Source organism: Neovison vison, chromosome 2 (assembly GCF_020171115.1).
Source record: "Neovison vison isolate M4711 chromosome 2, ASM_NN_V1, whole genome shotgun sequence".
NCBI lineage: Eukaryota > Metazoa > Chordata > Mammalia > Carnivora > Mustelidae > Neogale > Neogale vison.
This window is the reverse complement of record NC_058092.1, coordinates 27,423,602-27,444,666: the sequence shown is the minus strand read 5'-3', so window position 1 is coordinate 27,444,666 and position 21,065 is coordinate 27,423,602. Positions and strand designations below refer to the sequence as shown.

At 42.1% G+C, this 21,065-nt stretch overlaps 2 protein-coding genes across 2 annotated transcripts in view; one reads left to right on the top strand and one right to left on the bottom strand.

Moving 5' to 3' along the window:
* AGO4 (argonaute RISC component 4) overlaps positions 1–12,817 on the bottom strand; it is a 40,130-nt gene extending 27,313 nt beyond the window's left edge. The window contains exons 1-2 of the mRNA XM_044237789.1: positions 12,647–12,817; positions 2,733–2,898 (exon numbers count right to left, since the gene is read on the bottom strand). Of these exons, the coding sequence (XP_044093724.1) occupies positions 2,733–2,898; positions 12,647–12,665 (185 nt within the window). The 5' untranslated portion in view covers positions 12,666–12,817. The remainder of the gene's footprint in view (positions 1–2,732; positions 2,899–12,646) is intronic.
* Positions 12,818–19,703: 6,886 nt separating this feature from the next.
* Positions 19,704–20,435, top strand: LOC122898657 (mitochondrial import inner membrane translocase subunit Tim17-A-like). Its single transcript, XM_044236363.1, has 2 exons — positions 19,704–19,959; positions 20,173–20,435. The coding sequence occupies exons 1-2, from the start codon at positions 19,862–19,864 to the stop codon at positions 20,420–20,422; spliced, it is 348 nt and encodes a 115-aa protein (XP_044092298.1). The 5' UTR covers positions 19,704–19,861; the 3' UTR covers positions 20,423–20,435.
* Positions 20,436–21,065: the final 630 nt, after the last annotated feature.

Here is a 21,065-nt window from a genome sequence, read left to right as displayed (position 1 = left end):
GTGCAGGCTCTGAAGTAAAGGCAGCTGCAGAGTAACTAGAGTATATGGTTTAAGATGAACAGATCTGAGTCTGTGAGATTGTGGAATGCTAGAATTAATGAAAACTGTATCTTACCAATGTTTGGTGAGTGCTACATGCGGAAACTCTATTTTAAAAGGCAGAATATATCATAACTACCTAAGGCATTAATATTCTGCAAATGAAATCCATGGAAAAGATACACATTTATAAACCAAATCACACAACTGAAGAAAATTGATGGAAAAATATAATATCGTGTATTACCAATTTAAAAAAACTATCTTAAGAATAATACATTTTCATATTAGAAGGGTAATTTCTCATCTTATATTCTTAAATTACAACCATAAGTAGTTTTATAGTGAAGAGATATTTTTGCCTCTGTTCTCACCTAATCTTTGTGAGGCAAATAGGCTGATGATTACTGTCTTTAGAGTAAAAAGAAAAAAAAAATTCAGAATAGGCAAGTGATCTGCTCCTTGTCACACAGTGATCAATTGGAAGAGCTGCATGACCTTGGACAAGTTACTGAATTTTCCATTATCTGTTTCTTTTCATTTGTAAATTTATAATAATCATAATAGCTACCACAAAAGTTTGTTGTATTAAGTCAATAAATACACATAGAATATTTAGAACAATGTTGGTCACACAGTAAGCCCACTTACGCTCTGCTGTGTTCATGGGTATAACTCCAAGAATTCTCCTTTTTCCTGAATTATACATTTTTCCCCTCTTTATTAGATTATTTCCTTCAGTATACAGATATGCTATAGTTTCTCTCATCTTCAAAAAAATTAAATTTCCCTGACCTGACTTCCTCATTTGAACATCCCATTTCTCTGTTCCCCTTTGTGTCAAAATCTCTTAAAGGAGTTGTCTCTAATTGTTCTTCTCCTATCTCTCTTAAACCTTCTCCACCGTCCCCTACCAAAACTACTCTTACCAAGGTCCCCAGTGGGTTCCACAGTGCTAAATTGAGTGCTTCTTGGACATTAGGAAATAAACTCTTCCAACTTAACACATCTTGCCTTGCCTCCTTGCTCTGTCCTGGTTCTCTCCTATCCCAGTGACCTCTCCATAACAGTCTCCTAATAAGCAACATCTCCCCAATTTAAAAATATTGGGGTACCCCAGGACTCAGTCTTGGAGTCTTTTCTCTAACTACATTTACTTCCCGCATAATCTTACCCAGCTCATGGCTTTACCACCAATATGGTGATGACTCTCAAATGTTTGTCTCTAGCGTAGACCGCTCCCCTGAATCCAACCTCATCTGTTCAACTCCCCAAACCCCACTCGACAGCTCCACTAGGATCTGCCAGCCCTGCTGACTTCTCCTATAGTTCTCCCCATCCCAATAAATGGCAACTCCATTTTTCCACTTGCATAGGACAAAAACCCTGGGATTGATCATGACTCATTTCTTCCCTCATACCTTATGTTCTATCCACCAGCACATCTTGTTGACACCACCTCCAAAAATTATTAAAAATATTTCAGTGGACCTCCCACCCCCATTCTCTATATTCTTTCCCTGATTTATTTTTCTACATAGCACTTATCACCAACTAACATGTAATATGTTTTGTTTCCTTATTGATTTATTTTTTATCTTCTCCCCTATTTGAATATAAACACCTCAAGAGTAGAAATTTTTGCATTTTTTGTTCATGTTGTATTCCCAGGGCATAGAACAATACCTGGTACATAGTAAGCATTCAATAAAATATTTACTGAATGGTACATTAGCCATTAATACCACTTCTATTACAATTGATCTCAGTTATACAATAGCCAAGCGATTATGGGCTTGTATGAGATTAAACTGTACAAGAAAGCCATATTATTGATTTATAACGAGAAACAAAAATCGAGCAGCATAAAATATTACACTTGACAATAGGGGCATTCTTAGAAAAGCAAGAATCCTAATATTAAGGATGGTGCAACTATCATGACTTGAAAACAAAGAAAAGGTAAGCAGGTGTTCTTAGCATTATAAAAATATCTACTACAGGACTACGTCTTCACACTTGGTAAATTCCTGCCACACAGACCACAAGCCTTGAATCATCTCACCCAGACCCCTCTTGGGTAATGTCAGATTTAACAGAGCTTCTCTCTAAGCTTATTTTTTTCAATATTCCACGATGATTCTTCTGCCTTTACACTTACATTTTTCTCATGTCGGATACTAACACTTAATAATAAAGTTTGAATTTACAGATAGTTTTTTAAAGAGAGTTTATTTTTAAGTAATTTCTACATCCAACATTGGGGCTCAAACTCACAATCTTGAGATCAAGAGTTGCACGCTCCATCAACTGGGCCAGCCCCTGAATTTTCAGATAGTTCTAATTTCCCACAGACACTAATGCTTCACCTACTTTTATTTATTTTATTATTTAAATTTCTGCTACCATTGGACAACGAGAGTGACTTTCTCCTTCATTCAATAAGTATTCACTTAAAGAACAATGACGTATCCAGCACTGTGCGACAATCTCCGGAGTAACCATGTATGAGACAACTAAGCTGCTATTGAGAAACTTACCATCTTAGAAAACAAAGCCTACATGGTAAGAATTTAGAGAACAATATGATATATAATAAAGATGCGTTTATATGCACTTAATGCATATATAAATATATACAATGCATTTATATGCATTTAAATATACAGAAGTCTACTTTTTCTGATACTTACCTGTTGACTCTCCGAGGTCGTTTTTCTGGTTTAATATCCACATCATAGTGATACACATCTATTTTAGGAATCTGAACCTGAAAATGATTGGCTAATAGTCGAATTGGTTTTCCAACAGTTCCAAGGCCAGGGCGACGAGGTGGTTGAAACAGGCTGGTTGGAGGTCCTGAAGAGATTCAAAGACATGTGATGTGCTATTTGGCCGTAAAGGATAATATTCCCTTCGTGATCATGATGATGATAACAATAAGATATAATTATTGAGATCTTATTTATTCACTGGACATACTCTGATACAAAGAGTCTGTGGTATCTTTTAACCCAAGGTTTTCTAGATTTCTAAATATTTGGCCATGTGGCTATCATTTTGAATCTGAGGAACATTAAAATTATATAGACAGCATGATGAACTCCTCTCAGATATAGCCTACTGTAGAAAACCTCTTATAAGTATTAGTAGATCTACAGCTAGGTTTACAAATTTATATGCATTTTTTAAAGATTTTATTTTTAAGTAATCTCTCTACCCAATGTGGGGCTCAAATTTACAACCCTGAGGTCAAGAGTCTTATGCTACACTGATGGCGCCAGTCAGGTGCCCCCAAATTATGTGTATTTTAAAGTAAAACCATCTCTGAGCACCTTGGTGGCTCAGTGGGTTAAGCCTCTGACTTTGGTTCGGGTCATGATCTCAGCGTCCTGGGATCGAGCCCCGCATCAGGCTCTCTGCTCAGTGGGGAGCCTACTCCCTCCCACACCCACTGCCTGCCTCTCTGCCTGCTTGTGATCTCTGTCAAATAAATAAAATCTTAATAAATAAATAAAATCATCTCTAAGCTCTAGGGACTATCACCATGCTTAGGCTGGAGAAGATCCATTAATACTTTACAAACTAGCCTACATTATTATAATTTGCACAGATAGGAGCAGATTAATAGTAGTTATATGTTTATTAATTCACTTGCTAACTTAGATGGTGAAACAATATCAATAATGCTAGACTTTATTGTTAATAACCTAATGTTTATAGAAACTGGACAATGTGACATTTCTTTTTTTTTTTTTTAAAGATTTTATTTATTTATTTGAGAGAGAGAGACAGTGAGACAGAGCATGAGCGAGGAGAAGGTCAGAGAGCGAAGCAGACTCCCCATGGAGCTGGGAGCCTGATGTGGGACTCGATCCCGGGACTCCAGGATCACGCCCTGAGCCGAAGGCAGTCGTCCAACCAACTGAGCCACCCAGGCGTCCCCAATGTGACATTTCTTGACCATAATGTCTAGCTTATTTATTTAACATTTATTCACTTACTACATGTCTAACCTCTGCTGTAGATTCTGGAAAAAGAGCTTCTGCCTTCAAAGAACTTACAGTTTAGACCAGTGTTTCTCAACCTGGGAGAGATATTATCCTCCAGGAAACATCTGACAAATGTTTGGAGACATTTTTGGTTGTCACCACTCAGAGGGAGCTACTGACATACAGTGGGCAGGAGCCAGCTAAACATCCTACAGTGCACAAGACAGACCCCTACAACAAAGTATCTGTCCAAAATAACAATAGTGTTGAGGGTGAGAAACCCTGGTCTAGAAAGAGCAGTCATTCCAAATTATTCCATTGATGCTTCATAAAATAGTCTACAAAAGGAAAGGATTCCATAAGTTAAAGAAACTGCACATTCTCTCCCCTTCACAAAATTCCAATGTACATTATTATACTAAATTCTCTAGTAAGTTTTTTTTTTTTTTTAAGATTTTATTTATTTGACAGAGACACAGAGAGAGAGGGAACACAAGTCGGGAGAGTGGGAGAGGGAGAAGCAGGCTTCCCACTGAGCAGGGAGCTGAATGTGGGCCTTGATCCCAGGACCCAAAGGCAGACACTTAACGTCTAAGCCACCCAGGTGCCCTCTAGTAAGTTTTATAATAAATAAATCTGTTTAATCATTTACCCAACTTATTTTTCCCCCTCAACTCTCTTTTTTTTTTTTTTAAAGATTTTTTATTTATTCATTTGACAGAGAGAAATCACAAGTAGATGGAGAGGCAGGCAGAGAGAGAGAGGGGGAAGCAGGCTCCCTGCTGAGCAGAGAGCCCCATGCGGGACTCAGTCCCAGGACCCTGAGATCATGACCTGAGCCGAAGGCAGCGGCTTAACCCACTGAGCCACCCAGGCGCCCCTCAACTCTCTCTTTTTAGAATCAAATATCTGCCAATATTCAGGAGGTAAGGATTAAGAAAACACAGACTGGGAAATATTTGACTCTAGAAAACCTTACTTCTTTCTGATGATAATGTCAAGTAGACAATGGCCTAAAAAATAAACATCTTTTCTGTTATGAATAGGTGTTGAGTAAATTACAGTGATCACAGTGGAAAGTTATAACAGGTTCTTACTGCTATGGCACTTTGCCAAGAACAAAGGCAATTCACTACGGAGAGAAAACTTTGAAGTAAGAAGCTATTCTGGTCCAACATCACTTAGGAAAATCAAAGCAAACACTTTAATGAGATGTGTGTTGACAGAGCTCCATATACTAATTCTTAAAGTTATGGAAAATCTCACATATTAAATTCACTGTTCAATCTATCCCTAAATTCTACTCATCCTTCCAAACTCAGGTTAGGTGTGACTTCCTTTCTGGAAGTCTCCCAGACTGGAAGATGCATCCTTGGTATACCCAAGACGCTCTGTACAAGGGAACACTCAGCATGTGTACAAAGAAATGGTATTTAATTATTGTCTCATTCACTAGCCTATAAATTCTTAGAAGAAATTGCCCTTCAGTTCATTGTTATCCCCTCAATACCTCATCAAGGACTAGCACATTATAGGAGTTCAATAAATGTTGAACTGAAAAATACAGGCAAACCTCATTTAATTGCACTTTGCTTTATTGTGCTTTTCAGATATTGCATTTTTTACAAATGAAGGTTTGTGGCAATCCTGCATTGAGTAAGACTATTGGTGCTATTTTCAAACAGCATTTGGTCATTTCCTGTCTCTGTGTCACACTTTGGTAATTCTCCCAATATTTGAAGCTTTTTCATTATTATTATATTTGTTATGGTGATCTGTGATCAATGATCCTTGAGTTGCTATTGTAAATATTTTGGGGTGCCATGAATTGCAACCCTATGAGACAATAAACTTAACCCATTAATGTTTTGTGTTCTCACTGTGCCACTGACTGGTCATTCCCCTCTCTTCCTCTCCATAAGCATCCCTATTCCCTGAGACACTACAACACTGAAATTAAGCCAGTTAATAACCCTACAAGGGGGGGCACCTGGGTGGCTCAGGTGGGTTAAGCCTCTGCCTTCAGCTCAGGTCATGATCTCAGGGTCCTGGGATCGAGTCCCACATCGGGCTCTCTGCTCCACAGGGAGCCTGTTTCCTCCTCTCTCTCTCTCTGCTTGCCCCTCTGCCCACTTGTGATCTCTGTCAAATAAATAAAATCTTAAAAAAAAAACAAACCCTACAAGGGCCCTTAAGTATTCGAGTGAAAGGAAGAGTCACATGTGTCTCACTTTCAACCAAAAGCCAGAAATGATTAAGCTTAGTGAAGAAGGCATGTCAAAAGTCATGACAAAGGGCACCTGGGTGGCTCAGTGGGTTAAAGCCTCTGCCTTCAGCTCAGGTCATGATCTCAGGGTCTTGGTATCGAGCCCTGCATTGGGCTATCTGCTCAGGGGAGAGCCTGCTATCCTCTCTCTCTCTCTCTCTGCCTGCCTCTCTGCCTACTTGTGCTCTCTGTCTGTCAAATAAATAAATAAATAAAATCTTAAAAAACAAAAAAAGTCAAGACAAGCTGAAAGTAGGTCTCTTGGGCCAGTCAGCCAAGCTGTGAATGCAATGGAAAAGTTCCTGAATGAAGTTAAGAGTCTATTACAGTCAACACATGAATGATAAGAAAGCAAAGCAACCTTACTGCTGATACGGAGAAAGTCTTAGTGGTCTGGAGAGATCAAATACGCCACAAAATTCCTTAAGTTAAAGCCTAACCCAGAGCAAGACCTAATTCTCTTCAATTCTATGAAGGCTGAGAGAGGCGAGGAAGCTGACAAGAAAACTCCGAAGCTGGGGGTACCTGGGTGGCGCAGTTTCTTGGGCGTCTCACTCTTGATTTCAGCTCAGGTTATGAGCTCAGCGTCCTGAGATCAAGTCTCCCCAATCCCTGCCTTCTCCAGCTCCATGCTGAGATGGAGCCTGCTTGAGATTCTTTCTCTCCCTGTCTCTTTACCTCTCAACCCCTGCTTATGCTCTCTGGTACATGCTCTTTCTTTATTTTTTTTTTTTAAGATTTTTTCTTTATTTATCTGACAGAGATCACAAGTAGGCAGAGAGGCAGGCAGAGAGAGGAGGAAGCAGACTCACTGCAGAGCAGAGAGCCCGATGCGGGGCTCGATCCCAGGACCCTGGGATCATGACCTGAGCCGAAGGCAGAGGCTTAACCCACTGAGCCACCCAGGCGCCCCTGGTACATGCTCTTTAAAAAAAAGAGAGAGAGAGACAAAGAAAAAGTTTGAAGCTAGAAGATGTTGGTTCATGCAGTTTAAGGAAAGAAACTGTCTCTAGAACAGAAAAGTGCAAGGCGAAGCAGCAAGTGCTGATACAGAAGCTGCAGCAAGTTTTCCAAAAGGTCTAGTGAAGATAATTAATGAAGGTGGCTACAGATTTTCAGTGTTGTTGAAACAGCCTCATATCGGAAGAAGGGATCATCTAGGACTTTCATAACTGGAGAGAAGAAGTCAATGCCTGGGTTCAAAGCGTGAAAGGACAGACCAATTCTTGTTAATGGCTAACGCAGCTGGTGACTTTAAGTTCAAGCCAATATTCACTCTGAAAATCCTAGGGTCCTTAAGATTTATGCTAAATCTATTCTGCCTGTGTTGTATGAATGAAAGAACTGGATGACAGCACATCTGTGTATAACATGGTTTACTGAATACTTTAAGTGCACTGTTGAGACATACTACTCAGGAAAAAAGATTCCTTCCAAAATATTATTGCTCAGGAACAATGTACCTTGTCACTCACAAGCTCTGACAGAGGTGTACAAGATTAGTGTCATTTTCATGCTTGCTAACACAACATCCATGCTGCAGTCCAAAAATCAAGGAGTAACTTCAACTTTCAGGACTTATTATTTGAGAAACACATTTTGTAAAACTATAGCTGTCATAGAGAGTGATTTCCTCTGATAGATCTGGGCAAAGAGAATGGAAAACCTTCTGGAAAGGTTTTAGATGCCATAAAGAACACTCATGATTCATGGGAAGTGGCAAGATATCAACATTCACAGGAGTTGGGAAGAAGTTGATTCTAACCCTCCTGGATGACTATGAGGGGTTTAAGACTTCAGTGGAGGAAGTAGCTGCAGATGTGGTAGAAACAGCCAGAGAACTGGAATTAGAAGTGGAGCCTGAAGATGTGACTGCAGGACTGCAACCTCCTGGTAAAACTTTAAGGGATGAGGAGTTGCTTTGGTAGATGAGCAAAGAAAGTGGTTTCTTGAGTCAGAATCTATTCCTGGCGAAGATGCTGTGAAGATTGTTGAACTGACCACAAAGCACCTAGAATGCACACACTCCATTGATAAAGCAGTGACAAAGTTTGAGGGGACAGACTCCAATTCTGAAAGAAGTTCTATTGCACCTAAAATGCTATCAAACATCACTGCATGCTACAGAAAAATCATTCATGAAAAGAAGAGTCAATTGATGTGGGAAACTTCATCGTTGTCTCATTTTAAGAAGTTGCTGTAGCCACCTCAAAATTCAGCAACATTACCCTGATCTGTCAGCAGCCATCAACATCAAAGAAAGAGCCCCCACCAGCAAAAAGATCATGACTCACTGAAAGCCCAGATGATGGTTAGTACTTTTTAGCAATAAAGGATTTTTACTTAAGGTATGCACATTTTTTAGACATGATGCTACTGCACACTGAGAATATAGTATTGTGTAAACCTAAGTTTTATATGCACTGAGAAACCAAAAAATTCACTGGGCTTGCTTTTTGTGATATTTGCTTTATTGTAGTGGTGCAAACTGAACTCACAATATCCCCAAGGTATGCCTGTACCTGTCATCTTTGTAGCAGCTTCAGACAAAGACCAAAGAGAAATCCAGTCATTCCTAAAACCCAAGAACTGACTATTATTTTTCACTTAAGCAAAAGTACATGATTTATACTAAAAATATGGTTGCTTGAAATTGAGTTCCACTTCTGGTATACACGAGATCTATTCTGGGCGTGGTCAGACATTTAAAAACAAGGAAAGAGGTAAATAATAAATAATATCAGAGATGATAGGCATACTGAATTAACCCAACTAAACCATATAGATGAGTTAGCCCCACATAGTCTAAGGTACATTTAAACAATCATTGTATCATAAATCCAGCTTTATGATAGAAATTCAGAAACAGAAATGTGGAGCAAATGATAGGGCTTTGATTTTAAATTCTGACTAGAATTTAGGTTTCTTTTTTCTTTTTCTTTTTTAGATTTTATTTGTTTGACAGAGAGAGACACAGCGAGAGAGGGAACACAAGCAGGGGGAGTGGGAGAGGAAGAAGCAGGCTTCCCACCGAGCAGGGAGCCTGATGCAGGGCTCAATCCCAGGACCCTGGGACCATGACCTAAGCTGAAGGCAGATGCTTAATGACTGAGCCATGCAGGTGCCCCTAGAATTTAGGTTTCCTAATTCCCAGCCCAGTGTTTTTTCTTTCTCAATGTACTTCAGAGATATATAGATGCCTTAGGATTGTGAAGTATTTGATGCCAAAAGGATCGAGGCAAAGGAAATAAAAGAAGTGGGATTAATGGAGAAAGGTAAGTACTGTGTGCCTTTTCTTTGGTAAGAGAGAAAAGCTAGAAGGCAAATGGTAATTTCTTTGAATTTAAGAAGTTTAGGAGACTTATTTAGAAAACTATAATCTAAAATTTTCCAAAGGCTGGTTTCTTTGAATTCAGCAAACTAGTTACAGGGAAATAAAGCACAATGGCTAAGGCAGAACCAAACTGTGTAGGTTTCAATCACGGTTTTACCAGTCCTTAACTGCATGACCTTGGGCCCATTTCTTAGTCACTGTGTGCCTCAATTTCCTCATCTATAAAAGATGGGAGGTGTGGTAATAATAGCATCTACTTCATAAAACAATTGTCAGGATCCCATGAGATAATGTACACATAAAGCTTAACACAGTGCCTCATAATAGTAAGTGCTCAATAAATGTTAGCTGTTACGACTATACTTGCTACATGTTATAGTCAGTGCTCAAAAGGCTTTATAATGGTCATATCTCCAAAAGTTGGTGAGAAAGTCAGAAAATTCTATCTTCCGAAGAGGGAACAAATATTACTTAACACCAATTGGATGAAGTCAGTCTTAAATGAAGAAGAGGGCAACAGACTAGGGGTCAGATGACCCAGACTCATCTGCATTTCACCACTCAGCCTTGAGATCTTGAAGAAGTCACTGAAGCTCTCTGAATCACTTTACTCATCTGTAAAATGGGACTAATGCTACCTTGCCTACCTCGCAGAAGTTCAAATGAGTTAAGAGCTATGAAAGCACCTTCCAAACTGTTAAACACTGTAAAAATAAAAGTTATCATTAATATAGCCAAAATAAATGGTAATCTGACTAACTATATTTCTTAGCTATTATAGTCAGAAACCAAAATGGGGTAAGAAGAGAGCACAGCAAGACCAGGAATGCATCAGTGATTATTCAACTGAGGAGGGCACAAAGCACTAGACTGGTGTGCTCTAAGTTCTAAAACAGCCTGGATAAAATATCCCACAAGACTATCAACTCCCTTTGCTCCAATTCTATGCTCAGCAAGCAGCTTATTATTAACTGGGTTTCCAAGATACTGTGACACCTGAAAAGGGGTTTGCTAGACAGCAGAAAGAAAATATTCTAGTTACAGAAAAGATCTATATGACATTTTGATTTATACATTCATGTCTTAAAACTGTGCTTAGTGAGAATTAATTTTCCACAATCCTGAGTGAGCTAAGTCTTCAAATCTGCAAAAGCTAAAATCACCCCCGCCCCTAAAAAAAGTCCCTAGGAGGTTCCTAACTACCAGGTTGATCTTTTCCATGACATTCAGTTTGTATACATGGTTAGTTACATAGTCTCTTCCAGCAGCAGCTCATAAATGCAACAGTTGCTTCAATTATGGATTACTAACAGGGAGGGAAGAAGAAACATTTGTTGAATATCTACAATGCATTAGTTTCCACAATAAGACTCCTCATACGCATTATCTCATTTCATTCTCACAACAATCTTGCAGCACATAATTATTATTACCCTCATTTTACAGATGAGGAAATGAAAGTTCAAAGGAATTAAGTAATTTGCCCAAGGTTATACAACTATTAAATGACTAGCTTGGATTTGAACAGAAATCTGTTACATTCCTAAAGACATAAGATTTTTTTTTTAAGATTTTATTTATTTATTTGACAGAGAGAGATCACAGTAGACAGAGAGGCAGGCAGAGAGAGAGAGAGAGGGAAGCAGGCTCCCCGCTGAGCAGGGAGCCCGATGCGGGACTCCATCCCAGGACCCTGAGATCATGACCCGAGCCGAAGGCAGCGGCTTAACCCACTGAGCCACCCAGGTGCCTAAAGACATGATCATGCCTGTGGCTGGGGGACATAGCTGAATTAACCCGGTATAATACTCAGATTCAGGTTTATCAAACAATATTAATATCACAAAGCCAATTTATTTTTAAAAGGCATATGAAAGTTGATTATGGGGGCCTTTAAAAAATACTTTAGGCAGCAAATTAAGGTGGGCTTTAATCATTCAGTTTTGTAAACGAGTTCTAAGTAAACAAACCTGCAGTTTCCAAACTCAAATGGTAAACTGAATTTTCTACATACTGAGAAAATGAAATGCTCTACAACTAAATCCACTATGTAGATAAGATTTGATATTAAAGTTAATTCTATCACAGCCTCTAAACCCTGCCCTACTTAGCCAAGGCATTAGAAACCTGTTGGGGTTTGAGGAGGGAGCACTAGCTTCCCAACCTGCAGAACATTTGCTACAACCTGGAAAGTTTCCTCTGGCTTGAGCCGACTGGGAGAGTTAAACAGAGGTCATTCATGAAGATGGGGAATTACAGTTTCCAAAGCACTTTCACCTTCATTTAATCCTCACAACCACCTAAAACCCAGTTAGAAGAGAACTCAGGGCATTAAAGCCTGTACTAGAATGGGCTCTCTGATAACTTGCCTGTCACTAAGGCCACAGCCTCTGGGACTGCTGCACAGACTGACAAACGCACAGGACCGTATTTCAGGGCCTTCGAGAAAGGGTGGGTCCTTTGCCCCTTGGCCTTTGGGGGTCATGAGAAGTCTTTGGGGGAAGTTCTTCTTCCTTATTTGAGGGATTTGGACCGTCTACCAGTGCAAAGAAAAACACGGGTGTGGCCCCATGCCAAGAATACCCCTGGTAGTAGGAGGGGGTCCTTCTCAGTCCAGTCCAGTCCAGGCCAGGCCTCAGATGAACACCTGGCCCAGATCATTCTATCTGAGGCCCAAACTCGCCTGTCTCAACCCTGAAGCACAGACGACCTCCCCGAGGTTGAGTTAGGTCTCCCGGCTACCTGGGGCTGGGGGTCACCATCCTGGGCCCGCCTCCCTTAGACCTCAGGCGGTGCCTCATCTCTCCAGGCTGGAGCGCGGTCTCCGCCCCTCAAGGCCCAGGTCAGCTCCCTCCGCCTTGTGCTACGGGGCACGGATCCCCTTCCCCCACGCCTGACGGCCCGAACCCAGGTAAGCAAGGGCCGATGGGGGAGACCGGGAGCGACCCGCCCGCCCGCTCACCCGCCCACCAGTCCCCCGGCCGCAGCCAGCCCCGGCCCGAGCGCGCTCCTCACCCGGTCCCAGCGCCTCCATGGCGGCGGCGGGGGCCGCCTCGCCCCGGTCCCCGGTGCCTCCCGCTCCGGGCCCCGCCGCCGCCGCCGCCGCCGCCGCGTAACGCTTGATCTCCGGAATATTGGCGCTGGGGGTGGGGGCGCCGCGGAGACGCGGGCGCTGGGCAGGGGGCGGCGGCGGCGCCCGGCCCGGGGACAGGGACCCGGCTCCCGCGGCTCTTCCGGCCTCAGCGACAACAAAAACAATCCCCGCCGCCGCCGCCGCTGCCAGCGGGAGCGGGAGCCAGCGCGCGCGCCCGCCGGGCGGGGAGGGGGCACGGGGCTCGCGCGGCCCAGGGTCCCGGCTCGCAGGGGGGGCGTGCGCGTCCCCGGGCGCCCGGTCAGCGGAGCCCGGCGGGGGGCGGGACGGGGTGGGGCGGGTTCGGGCGCGCGCCCGGAGGGGGCAGTGCCCCGAGGACGTGTCGGGCGCGCGCGCGCCTGTTCACACTGCCCTGTGGCCCAGGACAGCCAGCCGGGCAAAAGGCTGTCGGGGGCTTCGTGCGGTGGTCCCAGAGCCTCCAGGCAAACGGTACCCCGCAAAAGATCGGGATTCCAGACCCTGCTGATCCACAGACGCAGTTCGCTACTTCTGGCGGAGGAAAGTGCCCTGTGATTCACATCAGGCGCCTCTCCTTCTTCCTCCCACCTCAGACCCCTTCTTTCTCCTCTGTCTCTTTCTCTACTGTCCTGGGACAGAGGACACTAGGGTCACCACAGACGCAGCCCTTTTCCCCCATTGCTTCACCCAAATTGTACACCCAGTTGTCCTTCCCTCCCCATGCAGTCTGAAAGCACCCGGGGAATGGATGCATGAGACAGTCTCTTGCTAGTTCCACCACAAGCACCTCTAGTCAGAAAGTCACCAGGCACTTCAGAAGGGCAAGTCTTGCTTTCTCACATGACTTCCTCTTAGCAGCCAAGAGCCAAGGGAGCAACACCTAGTCCAAGACAGTACGGCCAGCCCAGTGACACCAGTACCTTTGGGGCTTTTAGCTGACTATTTGAGTTGGAGAGCATAGCACTACAGGCCAAGAAACAAAATGAGGGAGCTTTTGTCCACCAGTTAAAAGGGCACAATGTGGAGCACCTGGGTGGCTCAGTATGTTAAGCTTCTGCCTTCAGCTCAGGTCATGATCTCAAGGTGCTGGTATCAAGCCCCCCATCCGGCTCTCTGCTCAGCAGGGAGGCTGCTCCCCGCCGTCTCTACCTGCCTCTCTGCGTACTTATGATCTCTCTCTCTGTCAAATAAATAAAATCTTTAATAAATAAATAAAAGGGCACAAGGTATGTGTTGTATTAGTTTGCTAGGGCTGCCATCACAAAGTGCCACAGACTGGCCCAAACAACAGAAATTACTTTTCTTGCAGTTCTGGACACTAGACGTCCAAGATCAAAGGTTGGTTTCTTCTGAGATCTCTCTGTTCTGCTGGTTGATGGCTGTCTTCTCACTGTGTCTTCACATGATATTCCCTCTGTACATGTCTGTCAAAATGTCCTCTTCCTGTAGGGACACTAATCATGCTGGTCTAAGGCCCAGTTTACAGACTTCTTTTTAAAGACTCTATCTTCAAATACAGTCACATGCTGAGATAGTGAGGGTAAGGATTTCAATATATGAATTACATATGTTCAGCCTATAACATGTATGATGAGATATTCATCTGAACATCAAGCCAGAAACCCTGGTAATTTTTGCCTGTAATAATAAAAAAATCTTAGGGCCACTCCTTGGCCAGACATTGTATTATGTTTTTCACATGTCATTTAATCTTCACAACTACTATAAAGTACATATTTTAAAGGAAACAAGCTCAGGGACGCTAAGGAAGTCAGACTCTGCATTATATGATAACTCAGTGAAGGATGGGAAAATGGGAGTTCTAAATCCTGCATTCTGGTTCTGGCTGCTTCCATCCCTGACTGGCTATGGAAGTGGGACTTTTAACTGAGTGACTAGATTCTATAGTGAGGGATACTGTATTCCAAATTCTTTCCATAGCACCATGCCACTTCTCTGTTAAACCACATATTAACGGGAAGCGGCAAGAGGGGACACGAGTTTGAAGAGGAGGAAGTACTCATAAAATGAACAGACTGGTTTATAGCTAAGAGGATAAGAAAAACCAAATAGAAGTCAAGCTTTGAGTTAAACCTAGTAACCACCTCCCTTCTCCTCTACTCCAGGCTAAATTCCTCCCATAGTTTAAACAGTACTAGTGGCTTCCAGCCTGAGTTGAGGCTGATTTTCCCTCTTGCACTTCCCAACAAATTTCCCCCATGTTCTATTTGGTACCCTGAGAAAACATGATAGTTTGTTTCCTGTACCGAAAATAGCCTCAGAAACCTGAGTATGAAATGTAATTGCCCTGTACTTTCAGTCGGGACTGCAATACTTCAATCCCTTCTCTCTCACCCCATCATTCCTGACCACTCTGATCTACATTATCCTTCCCAAACTCACTCTAGCACCCACTGCCCCCTTCCCAAAGACCCTTCGGTCTGAACCCTCCCAAACCAAAGTCCTATAGTCAGTAAACTCCCCTAAGCCTTGGCCTGTTCAGCAAGCCCTCCCCCCACTTCCTGCTGTGGCAGAATAGAAGCCATGCCCTAGAATACCACTTCCCCCTCAGCTCTCTCTGATGGTGGCTGCTCATTCTCCCGCACCCCACACATCTACAGGACAGGGTGGGGGCTGGGTAGAGAATTAGCCATATATTTTCCCCCATTGCCCCAAACCTTGAATTCTCATTCTCGTATTAAAACCACTTGCCATCTGGTCAAACCACCATAGGGCCTCCCTTGGTGGTATAACTACCTCAGCCCCTAGTCTTATGTCTCAGTCTAGGCTTAGCTCCCAATACGTTATAAATCCTTGAAGACAAGGCCTACACTTTATTCGGGTATTCAGGTTTGTTTGTCTGTTGCCTAACGCATTATGTGGCACCAAATGCCTACTCAGGGAAAATTACGGGATAAATGAATGAATGAATGAATAAGTAATGTGCCAACAGTGGGAGCTAGAAGCGGTTCAATGGAGGAGCCTAGGTGAAAAACTCTAGGTGAACTTCCAGCTTCTTCAGAGCACAGACTTTCAAATCAGATGATCCCAGGTTCAAATCTCAGTTCTATAGCATAATAGCTCCAAGTATCTGGAACAAGTCCCTTCACCTACTGCTAAAGGAGTCAGTAAGGAGGAAGTTAAATCATATATGTGCATGTTCCTGTGTTTCTGACCCAATATATGTGCCCAATAGTCACTAATTTTCCTGCCTTCCCTCCTTCCCCTGGGCTAAGATCTGCTCCCCTGCCACTGTCTTGCTGTCCTTTGAGAGACGGTGTACCCAAGATCTCAGCTCAGTCCAAGAGAGGGGAGCAGAACCGTCAGGGACTGAGCATGTTTTCACATCCTGTGCCTGAACCACCTGAGAACAGGGACTTGGCTCACCCATCTGGGGGTAAGAGCCAGAACTTGTTCTGTCAAGGCTTATGAATGAAACTAAACCTCTCCAATATGTCAATGCTCCCCTGAGATCAGAAAGAGCCAGAGGGATCCTTGTTAGCAGATGCTGTGCCAGAAGGCTGGGTTCCAGCCACCAGCGCTGTTTGTGACACTCCAACCCTTGTCTGGGCCACTGGCCTCTGTTGATGTTTTGACTCCCCAGCCTCTCCTCATACTAACATTCTGCAAGTCTGGAGCTTCGAAGTCTGGGAGAAACTTCTTTGCAGTTTATCAGTTGGGCCAAGGGCTTTACTCTTTTTTAGCTGGGGAACCCCTTATTCAAACAAAAATCTTAAGTGGCAGCTGAAGTGGAGCCACTTGGCTGAGGAGGACAGGGACCTGCATTGGACACTACCAAACAAGACTAGCTTGCCAAGAGACACCACCTGGCATCCAAATGGAATTTCTGCCCACCTGCTCTTACTCTACTGGCAGCCTCGCTCTTTTGCATTTTTTAAATTGAGATAAAATTCACATATGATAAAATTCATCATTTTAATGTATAAAATTCAGTGGTTTTTAGTGTATTCACAAGCGCAATCATCACCACTATCTAATTCCAGCACATTTTCATCATCCAAAAAGAAACCCTGTACCTCAGCCCTTGGAAACCTCTAACTTGCTTTCTGTCTCTATAGATTTGCCTATTCTGGACTTTTCATATAAATGGAGTAATATAGTATGTGCTCTTGTATTTACCATAATGTTTTCAAGGTTTATCCATGTTGTAACATGCATCAATACTTCATTGCTTTTTTTTTTTTTTTTAAATACACTTCATGCCCAGCATGGAGCCCAAGGCAGGCCTTGAACTCATGACCCTGAGATCAAGACCTGAGGTGAGATCAAGATTTGGATGCTTAATTGACTGAGCCACCCAGGTGCCCCACTACTCCATTGCTTTTAATGCTGAATAATATTCCATTGTATGTATACACCATATTTTGTTGATCTATTCATTAGTTGATGGACATTTGGGTTATTTCCATTTTTTGGCCATAATAATGCTGCTGTGAACAACCATTTGCAAGTTTTTGTGTGGATACACATAAGTTTTGTGTGGATATATAATTTCTCAATTCTTCTGGCTATAAACATAGGAGTAGAAATGCTCAGTTATATGGTAACTCTATGTTTAACTTTCTGACAAAATGTTTTCCAGGTGCCTATACTATTTTATATTTCCATCAGCAATATGTGAGTACTCTAATTTCTACACATTCTTGCTGATATTTGTTATTTTCAGATTTTAAAAAAATTATCCCTATCCTCATGAGTATGAGGTGGTATCTCATTGTATATTTGGTTTGCTGTTCCCTAAGGACAGTTGATGTTGAGCATTTATTTATGTACTTGCTGTCTATTTATTTAACTTCTTTGGAGAAATGTTGATTCAACTCTTTGCTCTTTTTATTTTTTTAAAGATTTATTTATTTATTTGAGGTGGGGAAGAGGTGAGGGAAAGGGAGTGAAAGCCTTAAGCAGATTCCCCACTGAGTGTGGGGAATGACCCAGGGCTCAATCCCAGGACTCTGAGATCATGACCAGAGTCAAAATCAAGAGCTGGACACTTAACTGACTGAGCCATCCAGGTGCCCCTGAAGCACAAAAGTTTTTAATTTCAACAGTCTGAATTTTCTATGATTGTCTGTGCTTGTTATCATATCTCAGAAACCTAATCCAAAGTCATGAAGATTTATTCCTGTGTTGTCTTTTAAGCATTTTATAGTTTTAGCTCTTACATTTAAGTCTTTGATCTATTTTGAGTTTGCTTTTGTGTATGATGGGTGGTAGAGTTCAAATTCGTTCTTTTTCATGTAGATACACAGTTTCTTTTTTTTTTTAAGATTTTATTAATTTATTTGACAGACAGAAATCACAAGCAGGCAGAGAGGCAGGCGGGGGTGGGGGGTGCTGTGGAGAGCAGGCTCACTGCCCAGCAGAGAGCCCTGTGTGGGGCTCGATCCCAGGACCCTGACCTGAGACCTGAGACCTGGGACCATGACCTGAGCCGAAGGCAGAGGCCTTAACCCACTGAGCCACCCAGGTGCCCCAGATACACAGTTTCTAAGCACGATTTTTTTAAGACTTCTTTCCCCTATGGTCTACAACCCTTGTCAAAATCAATCATCTGCCAATCGTAAGGGTTTATTTTTGAACTCTCAATTCTATTCAATCTTTGTCTTTTGTTTTGCTAGTATCACACTGTCTTGATTACTATGGCTTTGTAGCTTGGAAATCAGGTAGTGTCAGTCCTCCAACTTTGTTCTTTTTCAAGATTGTTTTGGCTCTTCTGGGTCTCTTACATTTCCAGATGAAATTTAGAATCAGCTTGTTCACATCTGCAAAAAAAAAAAAAAAAAAAAAAAAAGGCAGTTGGAATTTTGATAGGGATTTTTTTTGTTGTGTTTTTTTGTTTTTTGTTTTTTGGCCCCCCTTTTTTTCTTTTTTTTGCCCCCCCGATAGGGATTATGTTTAATCTGCAGATTAATTTGGGGATTGTTGGCATTTTGACAGTATTAAATATTACATTCTATAAACACAGGATATGTTTTCATTTCTTTAGGTCTTCTTTAATTTTTCTCAACAATTTTTCAGAGTGCAAATTTATACTTCTTTGGTTAAATTTATGCCTGAGGAGTGCCTGGGTGGCTCAGTCTGTTAAGCGTCTGCCTTTGGCTCAGGCCATGTTCTCAGGGTCCTGGGATCCAGCTCCACATCAGGCTTCCTGTTCCACATGGAGTCTGCTTGTCCTCCTCTCTCTCTCTCTGCCCTTCCCCCTGCTCATGTTCTTTCTTTCTCTCAAATAAATAAAATCTTAAAAAAAAATTATTCCTGAGTATTTTGTTATTTTTGGTGCTATTGTAAGTGGAATTGTCTTCTTAATTTCATTTTTGGATTGTTCATTGCTAATATATAGAAATGCAATTGATTTTTTTATATTAGTCTTGCATCCACAACTTTCCTCTAGCAGTTAATTTTTATGTGTGTGGATTTTTTAGCATCTTCTATATATAAAATCATGTTATCTTCAACTAGAGATAGTTCCTGCTCTTTTCTAATACGTATGCTTTTTCTTTTATATTCTTGCTTAATTGCCCTAAACCTCCAGTACAATATTGAATAGAAGTGACCACCTTTTTTTTCCTTTTTTTAAAGAAGTAGCCCTCTTCTATTTTTTTTTAAATATTTTATTTATTTATTTGATAGACAGAAATCACAAGTAGGCAGAGAGGCAGAGAGAGAGTGAAGGAAGCAGTCTTCCCACTGAGCAGAGAGCCCGATGTGGGGCTTGATCCCAGGACCCTGAGATCATGACCTGAGCCAAAGGCAGAGGCTTTAACCCACTGAGCCACCCAGGTGCCCCTGAAGTAACCCTCTTTTAACAAACTAATGGTTACCAGAGAGGGGGGTAATGGGGGATGGGGGAAATGATGATGGCATTAAGGAATACATTTGCTGGATAAGCACCAGGTGTTGTATGGAAGTGTGGAATCAGTGTATTGTACACCTAAAGCTAATATTATATCATATGTTAACCAACTAGAATTTTAATAAAAACTTTTTTAAAAGGTGTTTTTGTTTTGTTTTGTTTTGTTTTTTGGTGGACTCAAGATGGAGGAATATATGTGAGAGCCTTGTCCTCACGAATTGTGGATGACTGTGGAGGGGTCTTTACCATGGATACCACAGTTGGTGGTATCTTTCAACCACTCAAAGGTTTTCACAATTCTCCAGTGGGAGTAAACCACAGACTACAAGGGAGTTTCACAGCTATTAAAACCGGGACTCCATGGGACGCCTGGGTGGCTCAGTTGGTTGGACGACTGCCTTCAGCTCAGGGCGTGATCCTGGAGTCCCGGGATCGAGTCCCGCATCAGGCTCCCATCTCCATGGGGAGTCTGCTTCGCTCTCTGACCTTCTCCTCGCTCATGCTCTCTCTCACTGTCTCTCTCTCAAATAAATAAATAAAATCTTTAAAAAAAAAAAAAAAAACCGGGACTCCGCAGTTGAGAGGTAGCTTTGCAGTTTGTGGAGGTTTATTTTTCATGACTGACTGCATTATGGTTCAAGTCGGAAGGAAAGATTCCTGGAACTTCATCACAAGTGTTGCCTTAACAGGAGCCATACTGTCAGCAAGAGATGGATCAGTGGCCGTCGTTGGGTCAGCAGTGATGGGTGGCATTCTAGTTTTAATTATAGGACCTGTTATCTTGTTGATAAGATTTATCTCTGCATGATTTCCCAATGGTCCTCAGTTTGCTGAAGACCCCTCTCAGTTGCCGTCTGCCCAGTTACCATCCTCACCTTTTGGAGACTATCGACAATATCAATAGGACTTCTTTCCCATGATTTCTTTAATAGAATGAGCTGTAGTTTAAGAGAGGATTTCAGAAGGTAAATTATGGTCTGTTTTTAAAACCATAGGTGGGACAGCTATGGCCACATAAGCTTTGAAGAGATGCTTAGGTCTTTTTTCTATTTAAAGGAACATGGTGGGGGCAGATGTTAAAAGATAATGCATTTATGTATTCACGCTTGGATTGCATTTGTGATAAAAATAAATGTCTAATATCTATAAATGAAAAATAGTAAATGCTTAGAAGATGAAAGAGCAGAGGGCAAACAACAATGAAACATGACCATCATTTCCTTGGGGGATTCTCTGCCTGATATTACTATCCTCTCAGTGAAACAATAAAGCAATTCCTGGAACTTAAAAAAAAAATGGCCCTTTTTTGTATTTTGTAAGCAGTCAGCTTTCTATGTATTCATGATCTAGAGCAAGGAATAGAGACACTTGGCAATTATATTTGATTTTTGTCATCTTTACGAGACGGCATAGCTACTCAGGAGCGAGGTAGCTACTAAGTGCATGAGGTT

Coding starts and splice junctions, on each gene's coding strand:
- LOC122898657 (XM_044236363.1), top strand. CDS start 19,862: ATGGATACCACAGTTGGTGGTATCTTTCAACCACTCAAAGGTTTTCAC. Junction 19,960..20,172: donor CAAGGGAGTTTCACAGCTAT/TAAAACCGGGAC, acceptor AAAAAAAAAAAA/AAAAACCGGGACTCCGCAGT.